This window comes from Lepisma saccharinum, unplaced genomic scaffold (genome assembly GCF_977018435.1).
Source record: "Lepisma saccharinum unplaced genomic scaffold, izLepSacc3.1 HAP1_SCAFFOLD_291, whole genome shotgun sequence".
NCBI lineage: Eukaryota > Metazoa > Arthropoda > Insecta > Zygentoma > Lepismatidae > Lepisma > Lepisma saccharinum.
Genome location: NW_028143037.1, coordinates 80,270 through 103,043, shown reverse-complemented (window position 1 = coordinate 103,043; position 22,774 = coordinate 80,270). Strand labels below are relative to the sequence as shown.

At 36.6% G+C, this 22,774-nt stretch overlaps 1 protein-coding gene across 2 annotated transcripts in view; it reads left to right on the top strand.

Moving 5' to 3' along the window:
• LOC145982656 (SMC5-SMC6 complex localization factor protein 1-like) overlaps nt 1-22,442 on the top strand; it is a 52,325-nt gene extending 29,883 nt beyond the window's left edge. The window contains exons 4-6 of one of the 2 annotated variants that reach the window (XM_083116029.1): nt 3,292-3,477; nt 17,939-18,052; nt 21,712-22,442. In XM_083116029.1, coding sequence (XP_082972155.1) covers nt 3,292-3,477; nt 17,939-18,052; nt 21,712-22,127 — 716 coding nt within the window. In that variant the 3' untranslated portion in view covers nt 22,128-22,442. The remainder of the gene's footprint in view (nt 1-3,291; nt 3,478-17,938; nt 18,053-21,711) is intronic. The other variant, XM_083116030.1, reaches the window with a different exon arrangement.
• Nucleotides 22,443-22,774: the final 332 nt, after the last annotated feature.

Genomic DNA, 22,774 nt, shown 5'->3' with positions numbered 1-22,774 from the left:
GTTGAAATTGGCATTATTTATAGTTGGTGTCAGTAATTGAAAATTAAATTATTAGTTACAATGATTACACTATATTCCTAAACTGTGTTTGTTCGATATGTCCTTCCCATCTTTACAAGACATTGATGTCTCAAGCAGTTACCCTAGCACCATATTCAGTATAAACTTAAACAGCTCCTTATCGTATGGACAGTGCTGGTAGCAGATATCCTACGATGTCAAGCAGTTGACTGATGTTGTATGAACTAAGAACCAAGATCTTGTCAATGATAGGAGAATGTAATGATCGGAATATTACGCTACATGAAGTTTGGCTTGGCAGTATCCATATCATATTATCCAAAACTTTGGATGAAAACATGTGTTGCTTGCAGAATGTTGAATTAAACACGGGTCAATCCATATGAAGTCATACAACATGGTTGCTCGACCATTTTTAAAGAAGTTTATTTTTTGTGTGGTGTGAGCCTCATATGTTGACAGTTCAGAACCACTGTTATTTTATTTTTACTATCACCGATTTGAAGATGTCGGGCATTTTTCTATCATGGCGCGCGTCATTTTCTCCATTCGTAAGCATCAGCGGCAACTTTTTTATCTCAGCTCTGGTAAGTCCTACGACAATGAGACAAAATCTGTGATGTTAAGCACATTATAGGCTACAATTATATTTCTGTGTAATTTTCTAAATATTATTCCTTCATAATAAATTTTAAGGTCAAAATTGTGTATTTTAATTGCTCAAAATGACATTTTTGAACATTTTTTTGGGGGGGAAGGCAGTTTTTTTGACACTTCAATTTTTTTGTGCAAGTACCTGTGTACCAATAGAGTATGTCAAAATTATTTGAAGCTTGAGACTTTAATAATTTTTTTTTCTACAGGGTCATAAACATGTACGTTTTGTTAAAAAAATCCAAGTTCAGGGTTAAATATCTCTGGTAGGCAGTTGTTTAAAAATCTGAAATTTGTACACAATACAGTACTTCAGTAAAAATTTTGAGTTTGAGATTCAATTGGTTTAAGAGATACAAAACTTGTGAAAAATTCAATATTTTGCATTAAATATGGTATGCCTAATTTCATTTCTAATTAACATTTTGTGTTAAAATTCTGCAAAATGTAATTTGGAATGTCAATGAACAACATTACAATCCTGAAATGGATCTGCAATAAAGTATATATACGAGGGCATGCTGAAAAGTAAAGCTTCCTATCTTTTTATTTTCTTTGTTACCTTGTAAATGCATTTTGGATTTTGAGCAACCATACATTGCACTTATAAGACTTTCCCGCTTCTCCATTGAAGGTTTCAAACTTCTATCGCCATGGGGTGCTGAACCATTGCAAGGAAAATGGCAGCATGTAACCATGCAATGTTGATGAATCGCCTGAAGTAGCGTGCCATGATCAAGTTTATAACCGCAGAAAATGTGCTACAAATTGACATTCATCTGAGACTGAAGGCATTTTATGGTGATGAATGCGTAGACATCAGTACTGTGCAATCTTGAGTTTCTCATGCTCTTAACGAAAACCCCAGCTGAAGAAATCTCAGCTATGTGAGAGAATGGAATGAAAGGCCGCGAACTGCAACTGATGGAGGTAATCGGAATCGTGTTCAGCTTGGGTTTTCTTTACGAGCATGAACAGCCCAAAATCGCACAGTACTTGCACAAAAAAATTGAAGTGTCAAAAAAACTGCCTTCCCCCCAAAAAAAAATGTTCAAAAATGTCATTTTGAGCAATTAAAATACACAATTTTGACCTTAAAATTTATTATGAAGGAATAATATTTAGAAAATTACACAGAAATATAATTGTAGCCTATAATGTGCTTAACATCACAGATTTTGTCTCATTGTCGTAGGACTTACCAGAGCTGAGATAAAAAAGTTGCCGCTGATGCTTACGAATGGAGAAAATGACGCGCACCATGATAGAAAAATGCCCGCCATCTTCAAATCGGTGATAGTAAAAATAAAATAACAGTGGTTCTGAACTGTCAACATATGAGGCTCACACCACACAAAAAATAAACTTTTTTAAAAATGGTCGAGCAACCATGTTGTATGACTTCATATGGATTGACCCACACCTGTTTGATCCCTATGGTATCAAGACTTTTCCCCTTAAAATTTTGAAAGAATTGGCATGCCATGTTACCATAATTAGAAGTGCCATTCCCACATTGTTTTGTCTTGTTAATTGTGATGCTCATGCAGTGCCTGAATTTCTCCTTGATATTTGTTTTCCTTGTTTTCAATGTTGCTTGAACGTTTCAACACATTTAACACCCCTTGAAGTTGAATTGATAATACTAGGGAAAGTAAAAAAATATCTGCACTTTTCACCAGAACTTTTTTTAGGTTGGCCACACTGTCTTCAGCACTCACATGCTGAAAGGTTTCAGCACTCACATGCTGAAAGGTGGTACAGTACTCTTGTGGTTACGTGGCCAAGCTTTCATATTAATTGCTCCATTTTTCATTCTTTTCTAACAGAGTAAACATGGCTGCGTGACTATTGGAGTATCTAGTTTTCACTGACAATTCCGTGCCAAAATAACGAACAGTGCCTTTTTGTTTATTTGTGTGTTTGTAATTTCTATTAAACTGTGATACACATGTGCAATAACTGAACTGGGAATTTTGAGGGTAAGTTACTCAATAGATGAGAAGTTTGATTCAGATGACCATTAAGACATATTAGTTTAACATTTGTAAGAGTGCAGTGAAAAATGAAAGATTTTCAATCACAATTTATTTTATTTGCAAAATAAACTATTTTCTTTCAATTGCCTCCCCAATGTTGAAGTTGTAACGACATTGCATTGTAATCAAAAGGTCCTGGATTCAATAAACATTATGCATGAGCAAGTAGTTTGGTGGATGAATTTTTACTTGAACTTACACCAGTGAAGAAGTTGATTTTTGGGATAGATGGAAGATTTTGCATATCTAGCAGGACCATAGTAAATATAACTTCCACCTCTACCTTTATGATCATACCTTCCTCATCGCAACCATCATTCAAAGATTGACAAGTTGGCCATCCCTGATTAATAATGTGAAGAATTGTTAAACTAACAAATGAAAAGGAGAATTACACATTGTTATGGACTTTTGTATGCTAACCAGTTACTATTTTTATGAGACTTAGCTTATTAGTTTATAAAATTTTTCAAGAATGAAACTAAATTTCCTCATAATAGAAAATCAAATGGTTAGACTTAAATTGAATGGGGGGGATCAGGAAACTAATTTTGGTATATACTGTGAATGTTTGTAGGCGAGACAAAGCTACATGTTGCCTGCAGGAGAAACAAGGTGAAGAATGTAGTGCAGCTTTTAAATACACCAGGAATTAATGTCAATATTGGTGACAATTTTGGCTGGACACCTTTACACGAAGCTGCTATTCATGGGAGCTACGAATGTGTGGAAATCCTGTTGAAAAACTCCCATTCGACAAAGGGTAGGTCATGTTGCCTTCTGTATAGAAGGACCAATGGTAAAGTTTTGAGATACTCAATATTGAATTATCATGCCTGATGATGATAATGCAGATGTAGTTGTGGTATGTCATATGCAGTTGTGGTTAGGTTAGGAAGCCAATTTTCGTACTTTCACAAACTAAATATTTATATTTTTACACTGTTACATTACCATTGTCAGTTACAGTTCAGTAATGCTGGGTGACGTATGCCAGGATTCAGCACAAAAAATGGAAAAGTTCCCTATTGCTTATCCCTGATCTCAGCTGACCTCTCCCAATCCCCATAAATTTTCAAAAAGTTCTTTTGTACTTTAAAATTTTGATAACTAAACCTAGGTAACTATTTTTTTGAATAAACAATCTGAAAATATTTTTTAAATACTCATGGGAGGGTGAATGTATCGTAAGTCCAATGAATGTCGACAATTAAACATCTTGTACATGTGCAAAAACTTAATATAGCATTGATACCACCAAAAATTGAGAGGTGATAGTGTGCCTTTTAGGACATTCCATACAGGTAGGTGGCAAAATGGAGTGAGGTCGTCCTTTAATTTAACCAGTTTCTGTGAATGGTGCCTCTTGGGTGTGTCATCTCAGTATCCTTTCTATTGGAAGGAAAATGGATTTGTACCGTTTTCCAGTCACTCAATCTCATTTTCCAGTACTGCTGTGCTACTTAACCTTGTGCATGAAAAACTCAAGGCTTCGATACCTGGTGGAGGCACAAGCGTTTGGATCCCACTTTAAACTGTAGGTCCAGTTCCGATTAGTCTTCCCATGCACAAAATGGACTTCAAACCAAAACTCAAATTCCAGGGTGAAAATATTGTTTCTTGTAACAGTACCTAATTTTAGTTACCAATGGTGGATCACAGGTAGCCTGATTGATAGTTTTTGGTTTGGTGATTTCCAGTTTTGACCCAGCATTTGTAACTGTGGAATAGCTATTTGAATTTGAAGCAGGAGGTGGAAAAATTGACACTGGAAATAAATGGACAATTCTTGACTTTTTAATGGCTGTTGCATCATGGAGATTTCTTTTCTATACCTACCAAACATTAGCGTCTGAACTTCTGTGAAATAAGTAATGAGCAACAGGAATTGAGTATGCCTGGGATAGTATCCTCTAATAGATGCATTTTTTTTTTTTAACTTTCATACAATACAATAAAGTGTGAGAAAAGGAAAAGGTTTGTTGAGTACCTATATTTTAGGGCATATGGATATAAACAAGGGATACAATTTTGAAACAAAAAGGGTCTTAATTTTTTTCTTTCCATCAGGTTAGATGACAAAAAATAAATGCACTTTGACAGTATTTTGTGTTGACACAAACTGGAAATAAAGAAGACATTATGATTCTGAGGGTTTTGTGCCATGCAGACTTAGCCTTCAGAGCACTAGGTTCACCATATCAAGTATTTTGTGTGTCCCAATACAATACACAAGGAAAGCAAGGGAGGTGATAGGGTCTCTACTTTGGAGGTTACAATGATAGTACACTGACTAGATCACAGGATGGCAAAACTGTGACCATGACACAAAAGAAAAAAACACAATGATGTGCACAAAATACACTTTTTTTTACTATCAACAACCAAGCAGATTGCACAATTAGACAATAAGTTGTCGCCTTGATGTGGCACTCTATATCTTCTAGGCGAAGTAGTTTCAAAAATGTTGTTTGTAGCAAAAGGAGCATCATCATGAAAGATAGCAACCCTCAACACTTGAAACATTATATTTTTTCTGTGATTTTTGGCCCTGCTCCTTCGTTCATATTAAGACCGGTACACTGACACACAAAATACTCAATATGGCGAACCTAAGGCCACGTCTGCATGATACATAACACTCTAAATTGTCATTTTTTTTGGTATTTCCAATTTTCGCCAACAGGAAATATTGTCAGAGAAAAAAAAAGTTGATCAGCCCTGATAGAAATGAAAAACAAAGACCTCTTTCATTTTGAAGTTTCTTCCTCTGTTCATATCACTGTGTCGTCCTATGTATAGTGTGAGGTGCATTAAAAAGGGATAATTGATTATATCAAGCAAGAGAAGGAGGGTAGTGCAACACTATTAGTGGTTACAATCATGTACATATCCACTTAAGTGTTCAACAGTCACCATTATTTTCTAAGCACTTCTGGTACCATGGAACAAGCTTTTTCATACCCTAATCATAGATGTTTGCTGCCTAGGAGTTCAGCCAGCCCAACACTGCTGTTCTGAACACATCAGTTTCTTCAAATTGTTGAAATGCAAGTCACTTTTTTAGGTGCAAGAAGACTTGATAGTTACTAGGTGCAAGGTCCAGACTATATGAGGGTGATTAAAAAGTTCCTAACTAAACCTCGGAATCATCTGGAGAGTGAGGGTAGCAGAGGGTGGTGTAGCGTTGTCGTGGATAAGAACAATTCCTGAGCACAGCATTCCATGGCGTCGAATATGTGTATGACAGATTAATTTTGATAGTGTTTCATAGTATGGTTGTGATGTGAATGTTTTTCCCGGCCCCATAAAATCTACGAAAAGCACACCTTGTTGGTCCCAGAAAATAGTTACCATGACTTTTTGTGCAGATGGAGTTTGCTAGTACTTTTTTTAGCCTTTGGTAAATGTGGGTGATGCCACTGCATTGATTGTTGTTTGAACTCAACATCCACATAAGATATCAATGTTTCATCACCATTCACAATACGGAGAAAAAAAAATCATCACCTTCGCTTGTAACAATGCAAAAATGTACAAGCTAATGTCCTTTGTTTCTTTTTGTGAAAGTCTGTCAACATATTCAGGACCCATCTTACACACCGTTTGCAATAGCCTACTGTGTCTTGAACAGTATTGACAGTGAAATCTCTGGAAATTCCATGCTGAGAGTGCTAATTGTGTAGTGACTATTTTCTTGTGCATCATGGTCATAGGTGTGAATGCTATGTCCTCCACTCGCCTCTTCATCCTGAACATTTGTACTGCCTTCCATGAACATCTGACATCATTTCCTTACATACAGCTTACTTTACATTGATTCATTAACTATAAAAACATACCATACACTTCACACAAGTCCAGTAAATTTTGGCAGCATTATGACCTTTGGCGTTTAGAAATTGAATCACAGATCATACTTCTCAACAAGTGTAGCCATTTTAACACACACTTAATTCACATGACCAACATCTGACTAGTGAAATATGATTTTGGGCCACCAAGGAACCAGTTGATGTTACTGTACAGGCACAGTCTGATCATTGTTGCCAGTTACTTAAATAATCAGGCCTTTTTTTAATGCTCCTCGTATTTTTCATTCTATTCTTCTTTCAACATTAGTCTTTCACACACTGACTTTCTTCAGGAACTTAATGGGTACATGTTACTTTTGTGAAATTAGTGAAATGTAAAAGCAGTTAAAAAATACTAAGAAAAATGAAACCTGACAGCAGCCATTGCAACTTGTGAATGGTTGGAGGCAAGATTTTCTACATATTTTTAACCTATGAAGTTCCTGAAGAAGGTAATTATGTGAAAAACCAAAATACTGAAGGAAGAATAGAGAGAGCATCCCCCCCCCCCCCCCATGTACTGTAAGAAATACAACGGTAATGTGGACCTTAACAAAAATTCTTGATGCAAACTGGCAAAGAATATCAGGATAACATTTTAAATCTCAATAGAACCAGAGTTTTCTCAACTTCCTTATTAGACAGTAATTAAGAGTATATCCGATTACAAAGATATCAAATGTAATTGTTACATTTCACAGAGCAAGTTGAACTACTTGTGTTTCATGTAACATTTTTCAAAAGTCGTACATAATCATTGAACTGAAATGTTGCATTTAGTCTCCACTGATCCTAGTAATAACACTGGCCATCAACATACATTGGTAGCTTTGTAAATAGCCTGGCACCATGTGGATGTAATCTCAAAACTTTTCTATTGTGGCCCATGTGTGTTTGTGTGTGCTGTGCATCGTCATTTGTTGTTCAGAATTTGGCAGTAAATAAGTAATATTCTCAAAGATTATTATTTTAACCAAATTAAGTGAATCAGAATCAGATGAGTAAGGGTTATTCCATGGTCCAGCACTGGGTTCATTTTTAAAAATTTTTACTTTGTGTTGATAGTTTTGATTTCCAGTATTTATTGTTTATAATTCGTGGCCATTTTCAATGTACTGTATGTGCCTGGGGGATGCTTTTTCACAGATTTGCAAAATTTTGATCATGCCAGGGAAGAGCAATTTTGTAACACAACTGAATATGTGTGTGTGATTTCAAATATAAAAACTAAAACCTTCCCACATGTATCATTTCTCAATTACATGTTTGTGCCATTCTGGCAGGGAGCACCCAGGTAAATGGTAAATTTTCCCTGTAAAATTGGCAACACTGCTGTAATAGTAGTACTCATGTTTGTAAGTTGAATTTCGTCTGTGTGTGTAAGAGAGATATTACCATTCTCCTAAGTTCAGTTATTATTGTTGGTAGCAGTAGTGTCATTGTGCACTGTTTTAGGATAATGCTATGGCAACATCCAGGAGTCGTGGCTGTGCATATCACTAGATACATTATTTTATCAGGGTGGCTCCTCACCAGGAATTCCTTAAATTCCAGGAATTGTGCATGAATTATTGGTTCCATGAATTCTGCATGAATTTTTCTTTGCAGATGCAACTTCTATTAATCCAAATTCTATTGATTTTATACATATTTCTTAATGCCCTGAGACAAGTTTTTTACATTTTAAATTTTATTTTTGTCAAGAAAGGAAAATAAAACAGAATTCTCTCAATCTGTTTACTTTGTTAGTGTCCTTTGGTGAATGGAGTGAGTAATAAATCTGTAAGGACTTTTGCAGAGACATGAATGAGTAAAAGCTACACACTTGATGTGTCTGCCACTTAGATATTTTGGCCTGTACAAGGTGCTGCTGCTAAATGTGCAAAATTTTCAGAATTTCAGAACCAATATCTTCGTTAGGACACCTGATAAGATTATGTGATGTCATAAGTGATAAAAATCCTCGTAGACTCAATGGGAGAATGAGATATGCCAGGTACAAATGTGGGGGAAAATTCAATGCTTTTCAGGGTCATGTCTCCTGTGGAGCGGCAGTTAGCTTTCTCCTCAGTAAGCACATGCCATTTCACCCTTACACAAGTTTTCTAACATTGTCTGTGTGTAACGAACATCTGCAGGGTAGCTACTCACTGGTAATTCCTTGAATTCCAGAATTATGCATGAATTCTACGTGAATTTTTCTCAATAGGCGTGAAAAGTTAGAAGTTTATTAATCCAAATCACATTGAATTTATACATATTTATAATTGTCCCGAGGCAAGTTTTCCACAGTTTAGGTTTTTATTGAGGAAGGAAAAGATAGCTGCGTGGAAAATGAAACAGAATTCTCTCAATTTGTGTACGTTGTTAGTTTCCTCTGCAGACAATGTATCTTACAGGCGGAAGATTATTGAAAGATATCTTAAAGTTGAGTTTGAAATTCTAATACAATTAACATTTTTTTGTAGATTAGTAATATTTGCGACGTGTGTTTGTAGATGTATTTCGGGTCTTGTGAAATGGCAAATGTAAACCTTCCACCTTCAATTGAATATTTTAAATATATATACCGTTTAATGGAATTGAATTGAATTAGAATTTTTGGATACATTGGAACACATAGGTCCTTTATATTGTTAATATGCAGTGTGGGTGGTGAGATATATGGTTGAAATAGAGAAAACATCCGCTTGTACTCTTGAATTTTTGGAATGTTCCCCTTGAAAACTGAGAATTATACTTGAATGTTATCAAGGTCCTAGAGTAGCCATCCTGATCTGGGAATCCTGCTGTAAAAACACTTTCTAACTTGCCTACACAAATTTGAATAGTACCAGTGATCTGTAAACTAAAACACAACACAACACGCTTCACAAACATGTGCAAATTGGACACCTGCTATCTGGATACTGAAGCACTGACGTGTCCAGTGCCAAAGTCAGGATAAAGCTATGGGTCTAAATGCTGGCAGATGCATTCTCATTGCCCGGCACACTAACCGGCGCTCCATGGGCTATTGACTGTGAAAAGCATTGTATTCGGGTGGGTGATCCATAAACAATATATTGACAAACATTCTGTGAAAAATCTTGTGTATCAAAGAGGCGGAGAGAGACATGGCTTTGTATTGAGAAGCATGGGAAGTGTAAACTAAGGATATTGTTTGATATTGGGTTGTAAGAAATTCCAATCACAGGAAAGTATACACAAACAGATTTGCAGGCATCTTTACAAGTATAGGGTTTTCCAATAAGAACGATATGATTTTACAATTAAATAAAATAAAAACAATTTCAGATACAACCAAACTTTTTATATTATTTTGAAGCATAGTTTATTATATTATGTTTTGAATAACACATCATTTAAGTGTCCACCTCGACTTTGTGCACACGAGTGAATTCAATGAACCCAATATTCAATGAATTTGTGCAATAACTCTGGGCCTAATGTCACGAATGCAGCGTTCGATGTTCAATCTTAATGCATCAAGGTTCGTGGTCTGTTTGCATAGAGTATAGATTTCAAATAACCCCACAAGAAAGCAATCTAAAGGAGTTAAATCACAACTTCTTGGAGGCCAACTAACAGTTGCATTTCTTCAAATTATTCTTTCACCAAACTGTTCTTGCAATACGTTGATTGTGGCATTAGCAGTGTGACATGTTGCACCTTCTTGTTGGAACCACATGTCCTCCAAATCAATTTCATCTAAATTTGGCCACAAGAAACTGACCACTCACCAGTCACTGTATCTGCATCTCATACCTAGTTTTGGAAAAAAAATTGTCCAATGATGCCACTATGCCATAAACCACACCATACAGTGACATTTCGCGTATGTAAAGGCTTCTCGTGAATCTCTTCTGGATTGTTTTCACACCAAAAACTACAATCAATTTTGTTTATTAACATATCCACTTAACCAGAAATAAGCTTCATCTGAGAAGATATTTTTATGCCCAAACATTCTTGAAGCATGTATTTAGCCATGATGAATTGTCACAGTATACTAAACACAAATGACAACTAGTGACAGTTATAACATTTGAAGCATAGTTGCCAGTTCATTTCAAAATCAAATCATTCTTATTGGAAAACCCTTTATAATATGAGGGCTTATTTTTGGTCTCTTAAAAATATTCCAATGTGCACAAGATACTAGGTAAAGATAATACAGTGTTTTCAGCATCCTGAGTGTAGAAGTATATTGAGTACAAATTGCAATTATGGTGTAGACCAGTGGTTCCCAAAGTGTGCACTGTGGCACCCTGGTGCCGTTGCTGTCTTATAAAGGCACCGTCAAATGTTACACTATTTTCACTCAAATGACACTCACTTCCAAATACAGTCACGTTCGAACAGATGAATTGTGAAAAAGAAAAGAAAGCAAAATAAGCCTTATTACATTAGGAATTCTCCATACATGTAGTTATAACACATATGATGATTTATTTACAACAGTTTGTTACCCCATAAACTTTATTAATAACGAAAAACATACATTTTAGTCAAAGCAAGCTACTTTTATGTCACATTTCTGTTCGTACACTTGCAATGAAAACAGAAAAAGAAACATAAAAATGCTACAAACTGTGACAGTTTAATAGCCAGATGCATCATAACCCTTGTAGTAGAGGAAATAAACAATTTCACCCGGAAATGATTGCAACACAAATGTTTTTTTTGTGTCAGATTGTGCGGAATGGTAGAGTGAATTATACATTAAAAATCCACCATTAAAATGTTTGGGGAAAATCCGCCATCTTGGAAAATAGCGACAAAAATTAACCTTAATAGGTAAAAAAATATATGTCAAAAACTGTGCATTGTACACAAAAAGTGAAGATAACCAAAATGAAAGAGCAGAAAAGTTGCTAAATTAAGGTTTTTGTTTGATACAGGTACCTTTCATCTTAATTGAATTAGAAAAATTCAAATATTTTCTTTAATTTGTAGAATTTGCGTAAAAGTTGGTTTCTGACACAAGAAACAGCAAATATGTAAGAAGCTACATAATTTCCATCCTGAAGTCACTGAACCAAATTCATAGCTTATGATTTCCTCTAGAGTGTTTTTTTGTTTCGTGCCTGTTTCCCTAAATTTACATGTTCCATTTATTATGATATTGGTGAGAATGTAATACAGAGTGGTTCTTTTAAATCTCCCTAATTTCAATTAATTACTGTGAACGAAGTACGATGAATTGTGAAATAACTAACACCAAATGAAAGGCCATATCTTCAAGTTTTGTTTTCATGACTTGAAGTTGTCAGTTTGCTCACTACACAATGTCACTGTCGCATAAATAAATTATAAATAAATAATTATATTGTCTTCTGCAGTGTTTCGTTACATTGTTATGTTGTTTTTGTTGTTTAAGAATGTATGCACACAGTAGCGGTGGTTAGGTGTGTCAACTGAGGAAGGGGGGGGGGGGGGAGGGGCATTGACCATTTATTTTACTGCTTACTGCAATTAGAGAGAATCGTATTTAAAATGGAATTCGGGTCAATCAACTGTTAGACAAGGCTTAGCATTAAGAGACCATGGTGCGGGGACAAAAAGTGTGTTTCAGGAGGGGAGGGGGACTGCTCCCTATGCCCTTCACCCCTAATCGCCTCTACCGTCAATACATTGAACTAATATGATATGGTAAAATACGGTTCTAAACTCGTCACTTAGCCTTCGAGTCCATTCTAGAATTTTTCGTAGATACCCGGTGCGAACATGTTAAATTTCATCATTTCCTCTACGCACAGACGTGAACTTGTCGCACAGGTGTTGCCCCTGATGCAGAAAGAGAAGAACATAATGCATCACTGAGTGAAGATAGAAACTCCACTTCCCAATATGCTCGACTTTAATGAAATTTCGAAGACTATTGAGCATCCTAATGTATTCCAGCCACAGAGCAGCAGCATCCTGTTATCTTTCAGAGTTAAACCAAATGTAGATAAATATTTTTCCACACCTCGGAGCTTGAACTTACATTAGCATCTACGTCTGAATTGAGGAGGCCAACGATTACCGAACGTATCTCAGAAATATGTTCATTTGCAGTGCACTTTTATTCTTCCAAGTAGCGTGTGCATAAACTATGAAATGACCCTTTGTGCCTCTGGCTAGGGCTTTTCCGGGTTGATTAGATGTGTTTTAGTTTATATTACGTCAGTCTTCTGCCACTTTTGGCTAATCACGAAGATGAGGACTGATGATGATATGGTGGATGGATGAAGGGACAAAGCGGAAGACAACACAAGCCCCACAGACTGACTGTCAGTCCCGACACCAGAGCCTTGCAGGTTTTTAAAATGCAGTCCAACGTGTACAATTTGGAAGTGAGGCACTTTTCCGCTGATCATACGTAGGTTATCGTAGGTTTAACAGTATTACCTCCGTAAATGATCTCAAGGATGTGTTGGAGGCTGAATCTTCTATTAGATAACCAACACATCTAAGGAAACTCATCTTCATATGAAGACCACCCAGCCTTAATATGGGTTGCTACAGGGGACTATTAAAGTTCTCATTGGCTGCGATACAGAGTGCTTTCAGAAATTTTAGTTTATTAAATGTGATTCATATTTGTGTGATTTACCTCTTTGCCCACAAATATAGTGCAATGTGGATTGAATGCATAACTGGAAGTAGAGAAATTGCTGGTTTCCCTTGATGATTGATCACCATTTTCGATTATTTGCTGCAGGACCTGCCACAGATGAACTCGTGTTGTGTCGTCCATTTGTGTTTGTGATTGCCCATTCATCCATCCTTATCTTCATGATTAGCAAAAAGTGGCAAGAAAACTACTTAATCTAAACTAAAACAAATCAAATCCATCCGGAAATTCCATAGCCAGAGGCACAAGGGTTCATTTTATAGTTTATGCACATGCCACTTGAGGAAGCAAAGATTACGTTCAGTAATTGTTGGCCTGCTCAATTCAGAAGTAGACGCTTATCTAAGTTCAAGCTCTGAGGTGTGGAAAAATATTGGTGTACATTTGGTTCAACTCTGAAAGATAACAGGATGCTGCTGCTGCTCTGTGGCTGCAATACATTAGGATGCTCGATATTCTTCGGAATTTCATTAACACCGAGCATATTTGGAAGTGCATATATCTTCAATCAGTTATGCGTATGTTCTTCTCTTGCTGCATCAGGGGCAACACCTGTGCTACAAGTGCACATCTGTATGTAGAGGAAATGGTGAAATTTAACATTGTTCGCACCAGGTATCTACGAAAAATTCTGCAATGGACTAAGGCAAAGTGACCAGTTTAGAACCATTTTTTATCATACCATATTAGTTCAATGTATTGACGGTAGCGGCGATTAGGGGTGAAGGTCATGGGGAGTAGTTCCTCCTCCCCTCCCTCCGCATACACACTTTTTGTACCCGCACAATGGTCTCTTAATGCTAAGCCTTGTAATAGATCCGCCAAGGCATCTGAAACCCTGGCATGGGAGCAGTACCGCTAGTGTCTCTAGTTAAAGTTAGTTTGCATATTTTCCAAGGTTTCAGAAAGCTTGGTGGATCTATACCACTGGATTTGACCCAAATTCCATGTTAAATATCATTCTCTCTAATTGCAGTAAGCAGAAAGTAAACGGTCAATGCCCCTTACCCCGTCTCCCTCAGTTTAGACACCTAATCACCGCTACTGTGTGCATACAATTTTAAACAACAAAAACAACATGTAACAATGCAACTGAATGAAACACTGCAGAAAACAATATACCCGGTGTTCCGTTCAAATCTCCCTGATTTCAATTAATCGTAGAAAGGAAAGTATGAATGATAGAGCAATGAGATTTCAGAGAATTGAAGAAAAACACACAAATTTTATTTTCCACACACTAATACACCTCCACATGTGCCCCATTGGTAGCACGAACAATATCCAGTCTGTATTCAACTTCTTGTCCTCATTGAAAACAACTGGACCGATGATCCTGTCCTTCATTAGACCAAACCAAACACTCAATTTTGGGCTATCGCGGACATGTTCTCTGTACACATGTGGGTTTCCAGACCTGTATGTTATTTGGGTTGACAATCCCAGACACGTGAAACGTTGCTTCGTCTGAAAACAGGACGTTGTCAAGAAAGTGAGGATTCATGTCGATACGCTGCAGCATTTCCATACCAAATTCTTTGCGACGCAGCTTATTATCTGGCTTCAATTCTTGCACAATCTGCACTTTATACTGATACAACTGAAGATGCTTGTGCAGAACTCGATGCATTGTTGTTGGAGGCACATTGAATTGCCTAGATGCCTTGCGGATGGTGGCCGCGGTAGCTGTCGGTAACGCGTCTGACTACCATGCTAAAGGTCCAGGGTTCGATCCCCGGTCAGTTCAAATCCGGGAATTTTTCTAACGTTCGAAGCGGCCCCGGTGTCCATCCAGTGTCGAATAACATGGGTACCTGGGGGGTAAAGGCAGTCAGGGGCGTGGTGCTGATCACATCACCCCCACTCACGACCGGATCAAGAAAGTGTGGGGCGTTACCCCCGCACCACCTATACACCTTCATTGCATGGTGCTAAGCACAGAGGAAAACCTTTTTTGCGGATGGATTTACTCAGGCTTCTCTGAAACCCCTCTCAAATTTCTTCCACCTTTTCCTCTGACACACGATGGTGAGCTCCACCAGATTGTTTTAGGACACTGCCAGTTGTTAGAAACTTACTAAACCTCAGCCTAATTGATTTAGCATCAGGTGCAACTCCTCCGTACACTCGTCTCAAATTTCATTGCGTTGCAATCACAGATTTGTCTCAGCATACACCACCACTGCCTGTGCACGGTGAACAGTCGCCATTTTTATTTATGTGACAGTGGCGCTGTGTAGTGAGCAAACTGACAACTTCAAGTCATGAAAACAAAACTTGAAGATCTGGCCTTTCATTTGGTGTTACAGTTATTTCACAATTCATCGTACTTTGTTCACAGTAATTAATTGAAATTAGGGAGATTTGAAGGGACCACCCTGTATTACATTCTCACCAATATCATAATAAATGGTACATGTAAATTTAGGGAAACACATGACTGCATTAAACTACATATCTCCTCAACCCCTGACTAAAGACACGAAACAAAAACCAATCTCTAGAGGAAATCATAAGCTATGAATTTGGTTCAGTGACTTTAGGATGGAAATTACATAGTTTCTTACATATTTGCTATTTTTTGTGTCGGAAACCAACTTTTACGCAAATTCTACAAATTAAAGAAAATATTTGAACTTTTCTATTTCAATTAAGATGAAAGGTACCTGTATGAAACAAAAACCATAACTTAGCAACTTTTCTGCTCTTTCATTTTGGTTATCTTCACTTTTTGTGTACAATGCACAGTTTTCGACATTATAATTTCTTAATTTTTAAGGTTAATTTTTGTCGCCATTTTCCAAGATGGCGGATTTACCCCAAACGTTTGGATGATGGATTTTTAATGTATTATTCACTATACCATTCCGTACAATCTGGTACAAAAAACATTTGTGTTGCAATTATTTCCAGGTTAGGCTATTTTTTCCTGTTTGTTTCCTCTACTATTGGCCTTAATAACTGCTTGTCATCTACTGTGCATAGAAAAGACCAAGGTCTTGCAGATGTCTGGGCTGATTTCCTCCCACTCCAAAGTGACTGCCCTCTTCAGATGTTCTTTTGACTTCAAAAATGTCCATAAATGCTCAAACGGATTCAGATCTGAACTAGTTTTTCCAATTGTTTTGATACATTCAAAACCAACCAGTCCCTGTTGATTTGAGCAGTATGTTTGCTGTTGTTGTCCTGCTGGAAGGTGAACACACATGGCAACCCGTTATTTTTTTATCGTTATTTTTCAGGACATGTTTGTCCATGAGTCCTCCAATGACTTGCATTTTACCAACTCCTTTTGTTGGCATACAGGCCCAGATCATAATGGATCCTCCATCGTGTTTTACCGTAGGCATTGTATTGGCAACATTGTCCTGTGTATTTGCCATCCTCCACAGTCTGGTCACATCATCTGATCCGTGCAGGTTTATTTTGGTTTAATCGGACAAGATCACGTTTGCCCTGCATGAACAACATTGTGAGTAACTGTGTGTGCTTATTTAGTACTTTTTATGTTTCTGAATTTGAAATATGTTAATTTTTTAACTTAAGCTACCTAATCACACTAACGGAAGGTTGCAAGTGCTATATAGGCCTACATTCTGACTTGAGCACCGTGGAAAATCTTGAAACACTAAGGGCACCATGAAACGAAAACTTTTGGGAACCCCCTGGTGTAGAATAATCATGAGTGTGGTAGAACAACAGCCATATAATAAATAGTATGTGGACATTGAATGTGGTTCATTAACTTCATACAACTTTATGCTCTCAAACCTGTAAAGAAGTGAAGGTTCATGTTTTAATGTGATACGTGCAAGTATTGCCACGACTTGCCACTTTTGTCAAACTGAATAGTGAGTGAAGTTACCAGAATTAGTTAATGGATCCTGCGCTGCAAGATAGGTAGTGTTTTTTGCCAGCGTAGGATCTGTAAAATATGGCTGAAAAAGATGGACAGAATATGTATGTGTATTTATGTAAATATTCATAGAAGTTTTACATAATTCTAAATGATATCTTTGTTGCTAGTTTTTACAATTGTTGCAGGAATGGAGAATCATTTAAGAAAAATGGCGCCGTATCATATTAGGCTTAAGGGAAGCATCTTATGAAAGAGACCATGATCCATTTGTGATTGTAGGATAATATAAAAGGGAATAGCTTCAAAATGTATTAAGACCTGTCACTTTATAAGCAAGTCAGCATTATTTCACTGCTTAAATGCAATTGCATCATACGTTGCAAAATACAAGTCTTGAACAATTTGTGTATAAATTTATATATATATAATATTCATAGTGTATAAATTCCTCATGAGGAATTTATACACTATGAATATGAATTGTTCCATGCATTTCTCAAGTGCATAAGCAAAAGTGCAAAGCAACATGACATGAGTACAAATCAGACACATTAGTAACTAAAATAACACAGTTGCATCATCTAGGGATTGGAATTAGTAAGAAGTAGTTATAATACATGTACATAAGAGAAGGGGTGCAAATATAGCCTGTCCTTCATCCACAATATGAGTTTACAGCAAAGGGCAGACTATGCATGTTATATGTGACGAATGTGTTAAAAGCACTGTAACATACCAGCATTATGAATACGGAGGTAAAATCCTATTTATGTAACATCTTTTCCTCTAGATTGTCACTGTTGATGTTATTGCAGCTTAACATAACATATTTCCAATTCTATAGCATATGTGAAAATATTGTGTAATATTTTTATATATTTTTTTTTAGAACCAGACCAAAAGCTAAATATTCTTGCTGCCAGTGAAAATGGAGTTACACCACTGCACGATGCTGTTAGGAGTAATAGCTTAAGAATTTGCAGCTTGCTTCTTGACGAAGGAGGTAAATTTGTGTTAATATTAATTTTATATATTGGTGCTAATTTAGAAGTAATTGCCCATGACTTCATAATATTTTGTAGAAACTGTCTTTACATAAAAATTATCATTCCAATAGAGACTACAAATTAGTCCAGTCAGTAAATTACAATTAACCAAAATATATATATATTTCATGTCCTGCATCGTGGCCGTATGGTCTGAGACGTCATGCTTAGCTCTGGTTATGGGATGTGTGCAGGTTCAAGTCTCCTGGGGGAAGCGTAACAACTTTTCTCCTGAGATTTCACTCTGTGTATTTGTATTTGACCGGTGGTCACCCACCATCATGAGGAAATTGGGGAGCTATGAACGAGTAGCCTAACCTGGACATGGAAATCTACAACAATGACTGGGGGATTCGCTGTGCTGATCACACACCCCGTAACTGGTCAAACGATCTTTCACCTCAGGTGAGTGAGTGGGATCGGGTGGGAGCGAGGCCAGCAGTCGGTAGGTAAGCCTGTGCCCTCAATGGGCTGTTGTGCCAAGGGTTATTATTACATATATTTCATGGAGAAACAGTGAAAACACAAGGTGCCAAAAATTTTGCGTACTGTTGCCATTACACCCCAGCTAATGAGCTGTAGTGGTTTCAAAAGTTCCATGTAGATTTTTAAAAGAATGATAGAAAATAACATGTGGATATTCTTATGTGATATTTCAACTTTCTTAAAAACATTTGAATCAGATATTTTTCTTCAGTTTCAAACCTTTGTTGAGAATAACTAATCTCGAAATCCAAACAAGCCCCGTTTTTCAATTAATGCCTTACAGAAATTTTGTAGGAATTGAAAATATGCTTAAGACTACAAATATTGCTTGTAGTGAAAAGAAGTGGAAAATTGTATTGAATTATTGTGGTAGAGATTTTTTTTCAATAAAGGTGTATTTTCTAAAAAAAAAAACAAAAAAAAAACACTCTTGATCATAAATTCATGTGTACGTGATAGCTCTTTGTGTTAAACTTAAAATTTGAGAGTAAAGAGAGGAAGAAACATATTGTCTGTGAATGAGTAAATTTGCACGTTTGCTTATTTAGGGCAATGGAGTTTGGTGCATCTTACTGCCCTCTTAACATTTGATGCACTGTTCATATTATATGTCTGGAATTTATCTACAACTGGTGATTAGCACTGAAATGTTCATAACTTACACATATGTGCAAAAGTTCAAGGACTTAGCAGGCAGCAGCGAGTGTGTCCAGTAGGTGGGTTTGATTCGCATGAGGCTAAAAGCCTGTTCAACCAACATGATATTCATTTGCTGGCCTCCATGGTGGAGTTAGCACAGCATTCTACGACCGCAAGGGTCCCAGGTTCCTGGCCTGGATATGGGTGTTTGTGAGCTTCCCTTCATCAGTTTAATTTTATCACCACCCATCCTCATCTTCGCAATTAGCTAATAGTGGTAGGAAAGTGAAGTAAAAAAAACTAAATCAATCAAAACCAAAATGACAGTAATTGGGACCCAGCTCATTATTTGGCAATGCAGCATGGACAAAAGTGGTCCAACACCATCCTTTAATGGTGGTTTGCCTGTGGTACCCATGTACCTCAGAGCTGCAGATGAATGGATGTAGTAAGGCACAGGTACACAGAAGTGGAAGTTTCGGAGCAGACTTAATCAGGAAGATGGTATGTGTGTGTTTTATTTAGGGGGGAGGTGGGCATGTAGCTACTAGAGTTTCTTGTTAGACTGAGTCTTTGGTATACAAAAGTGTATTCTCTACTCTCTTTAACTGAAGAAAAATATGACCACTTCAGAGAGAAAAAGGAGAATATATAGAGAGAGAAAAATATATTTAAAAAAGGGGGAAAGGAGAGTGAAAAGAGATTTAAAAAAGGGGGAAAGGAGAGAGAGAGAAAGGGGGAGTCTTTCTCCCTCCCTCTCTTTTTATCCCTCTCTTCTCTCTCTCCTCTCTCTTTCTCCCTCCATCCCCCTATCTTTTTCCCTATCTTCTCTCTCTCTCTTCGTTCTCCCTCCCCTCATCTCCCCTGCCCTTTCTCTCTCTCTTCTTTTCCCCCTCTCTCTTTTCTCCCTCCCCTCTCTCCCCCTCCCTTTCTCTCTCTTCTTTCTCCCTCTCTCTGTCATAAAGAAGAAAGGAATGAAAGAAAAAAGGGAGGGAGAGAGAGGGAGAGAGCAGGGCTTCTGACGGAATGGTGGGGTTATGCTGTCACCTTTCAGTCAAGGAGTCCCAGGTTCAGTTCCTGGTGAAGGCGCAGTGCACAGTGGTTTGAATTCTATGTTAAACGTAGCTCCAGTACTGCCATATTGGAGCATAAAGTAAAAATATTTCAACCTGTTCATACAAGAGTCAAGAGACTTAGTCAAGCTAATATTTTCTTAAAAGATAAGCTTTAAATGCCACTGTATGAAGTCATATGTTGCAGGAGTGGAAAATGGTCAGTTAGTCAGTCTTTTTTTGTATTATTGACTATTTGATTTTTTGTTTTCATGTTTGCATTTCTGGTATACATGACGACTTTCCAGTGACTTTTTTTTATCACAATGAGGGCTGAGCCAATGCCGATACGCTCACATTCCAACCGATGCTTGAAAATTGCAGTACTTAAAATGTGTTCAAAATATTGATCCATATTGGTGTGGAAATATTCTTGTCCAATTATATACGTTAATTTACCAAGAAATTTGCTTTAGAATATTCAAGAATTACATCAGAATATTAAAATGGATGATGTATAATGAAGAAATAGTTTCTTTTGCAAAATTTGTGCAAAAAATTTGAATTTTGCGTAATTTCCAAGATAAGTAGGACCAATATACCAGCAAAGTATTTGCTTGTATCTGTAGATGAATCCCAACTGATACTTTCCAATGCCGATTGGCATCGGCTAAGCCCTATTGTAAATATAATGTAAAGTAAGAATTTTTTCACTTTAATTTAAGATAAGACATTATTTTTTTTGTCACTTTTCGTAATCTATTATTGTTATAGGCACAGCAGCCCAGGTTTGAAAGTGTTCCTTTAGCATTGATTTGCCATGATTGCTGAAAATTTTAAAATATTACTGTCTTCTTCACTTTTAAAATATTAATTTGTTGATAGGCCATCATTAAATTAGTCATTACTTGGTCAGTAGTGAAGTCGGTAATATTGATTGATCCTTTTGACTACATTCCACCCATGGGGGTGTAGATTGCAAGGTGGTATGTTCAACTTTGATCGTGTCCTGCTGAGAGGGAAGGGCTCTTCGAAAAGTTGAAATAATAATTGGAGGCAAGAGACAACTCATTTGATCGGTTTATTCATTTTGAAATGCTTCTGAAGCCTTCATTTTTTTGTATAGATAAGCATTTTCCTGTGGGTGCCCAAAATAATTTTTCCTAATTTACATCATTGTAATTTTTTTGATAAGTTAAAAATGTTACCTAAACATTTCATGAATCTGTAAAAGCATAGATTGGAAATCAATATAACTAAAAAAATGATAAGTACCTGTAGCGTGCGCAATCTTGCCACCAGTTTCGTGAGTCCTGGCCCAGCCACTTTATAGTGTGTACATCTTTGTCACAGATGTGTATTTATCATGAATTTAGTACTTTTCATTTTTACTTAATGTTAACTTTATATTATTGACTGTTAGTATTTTAATATTTCAGGTTCCTCACTGTTAGAAGCAAAGACTGTAGATGGTTATAGACCCATAGACTTAGCAGTGTCTAATAGAATGAGAGAACTTCTACATGCATACAGCAAAGAAAATTCAAGTGCAAATCCCAAATTTCCCAGTGACGGTGCAGTGTTGCATGAAAACTTGCAATGTTCTTCACAGGAAAGTGAAAGTAATTTGTTGTACCTACTAAGAACAACTATGCTCAGCTACATATGTACATATCAGACAGATACTGTACTGCATAAACTGTGCAATAAAGAAACTAAAGGAACAAAATGCAATGCATTGGAAACATTGAATCACTGCAACAGAGCTGAGTTTCACGTTGATATAGATCGTTACATGAAGGACTTGAAAATGTTGCAGTGTGTGTCCAATCTGATCAATAACTCAGCTTCATGAAAGAAATTTGCCGTGATTACTTTTAACTCCAAGTTCATATTCAAGAACCCTTTGAAGAATAAAAAAAATGATGAAAGTACAAATACAGGAAAGATCAAAATTTGAATATTTTTGTAGAAAGGACAAGACATATTTTGAACAAATGTGATAGCGTGCTTTTGTGTGTGTGTGTGTGTGTGTGTGTGTGTTTGTCTGTATACAAGAAAAATTCATGTTCCTTGCACGAGTTTCTTTTTTTTTATGTTTTACAGAAATTTATAGATTTCTAATAGTATAGAATGAGTGAGTGAATTGTGTTTAAAATGTTTTGTTAAGTGACTGTGATTTTTAATGTTGAAAATTATGTCCATATATAATTTTTTCTTCACTTGTTTTTATTTCATTATTTTTATATCTGGTCATTTTGTTGTAATTTGCTTTCTGTGTTTAGAATGCAAATCAACTGAACGCTTCTAGAAACAAATATTATGTTTGTTATCCTCCTGACGCCAACAGTTTTTAGTGGAGCCATTTTTTCCCCTTGAATTTGTTCTATTTCCAACAGTTAAGACTCTGTTCATATAAAACCAAAATTTGGTGGAGGCATGCCATTTTTATTTGGTCTTTGCAAGATTTGCTGAATTTATGGGCCGATCTTTCAGTTGGGA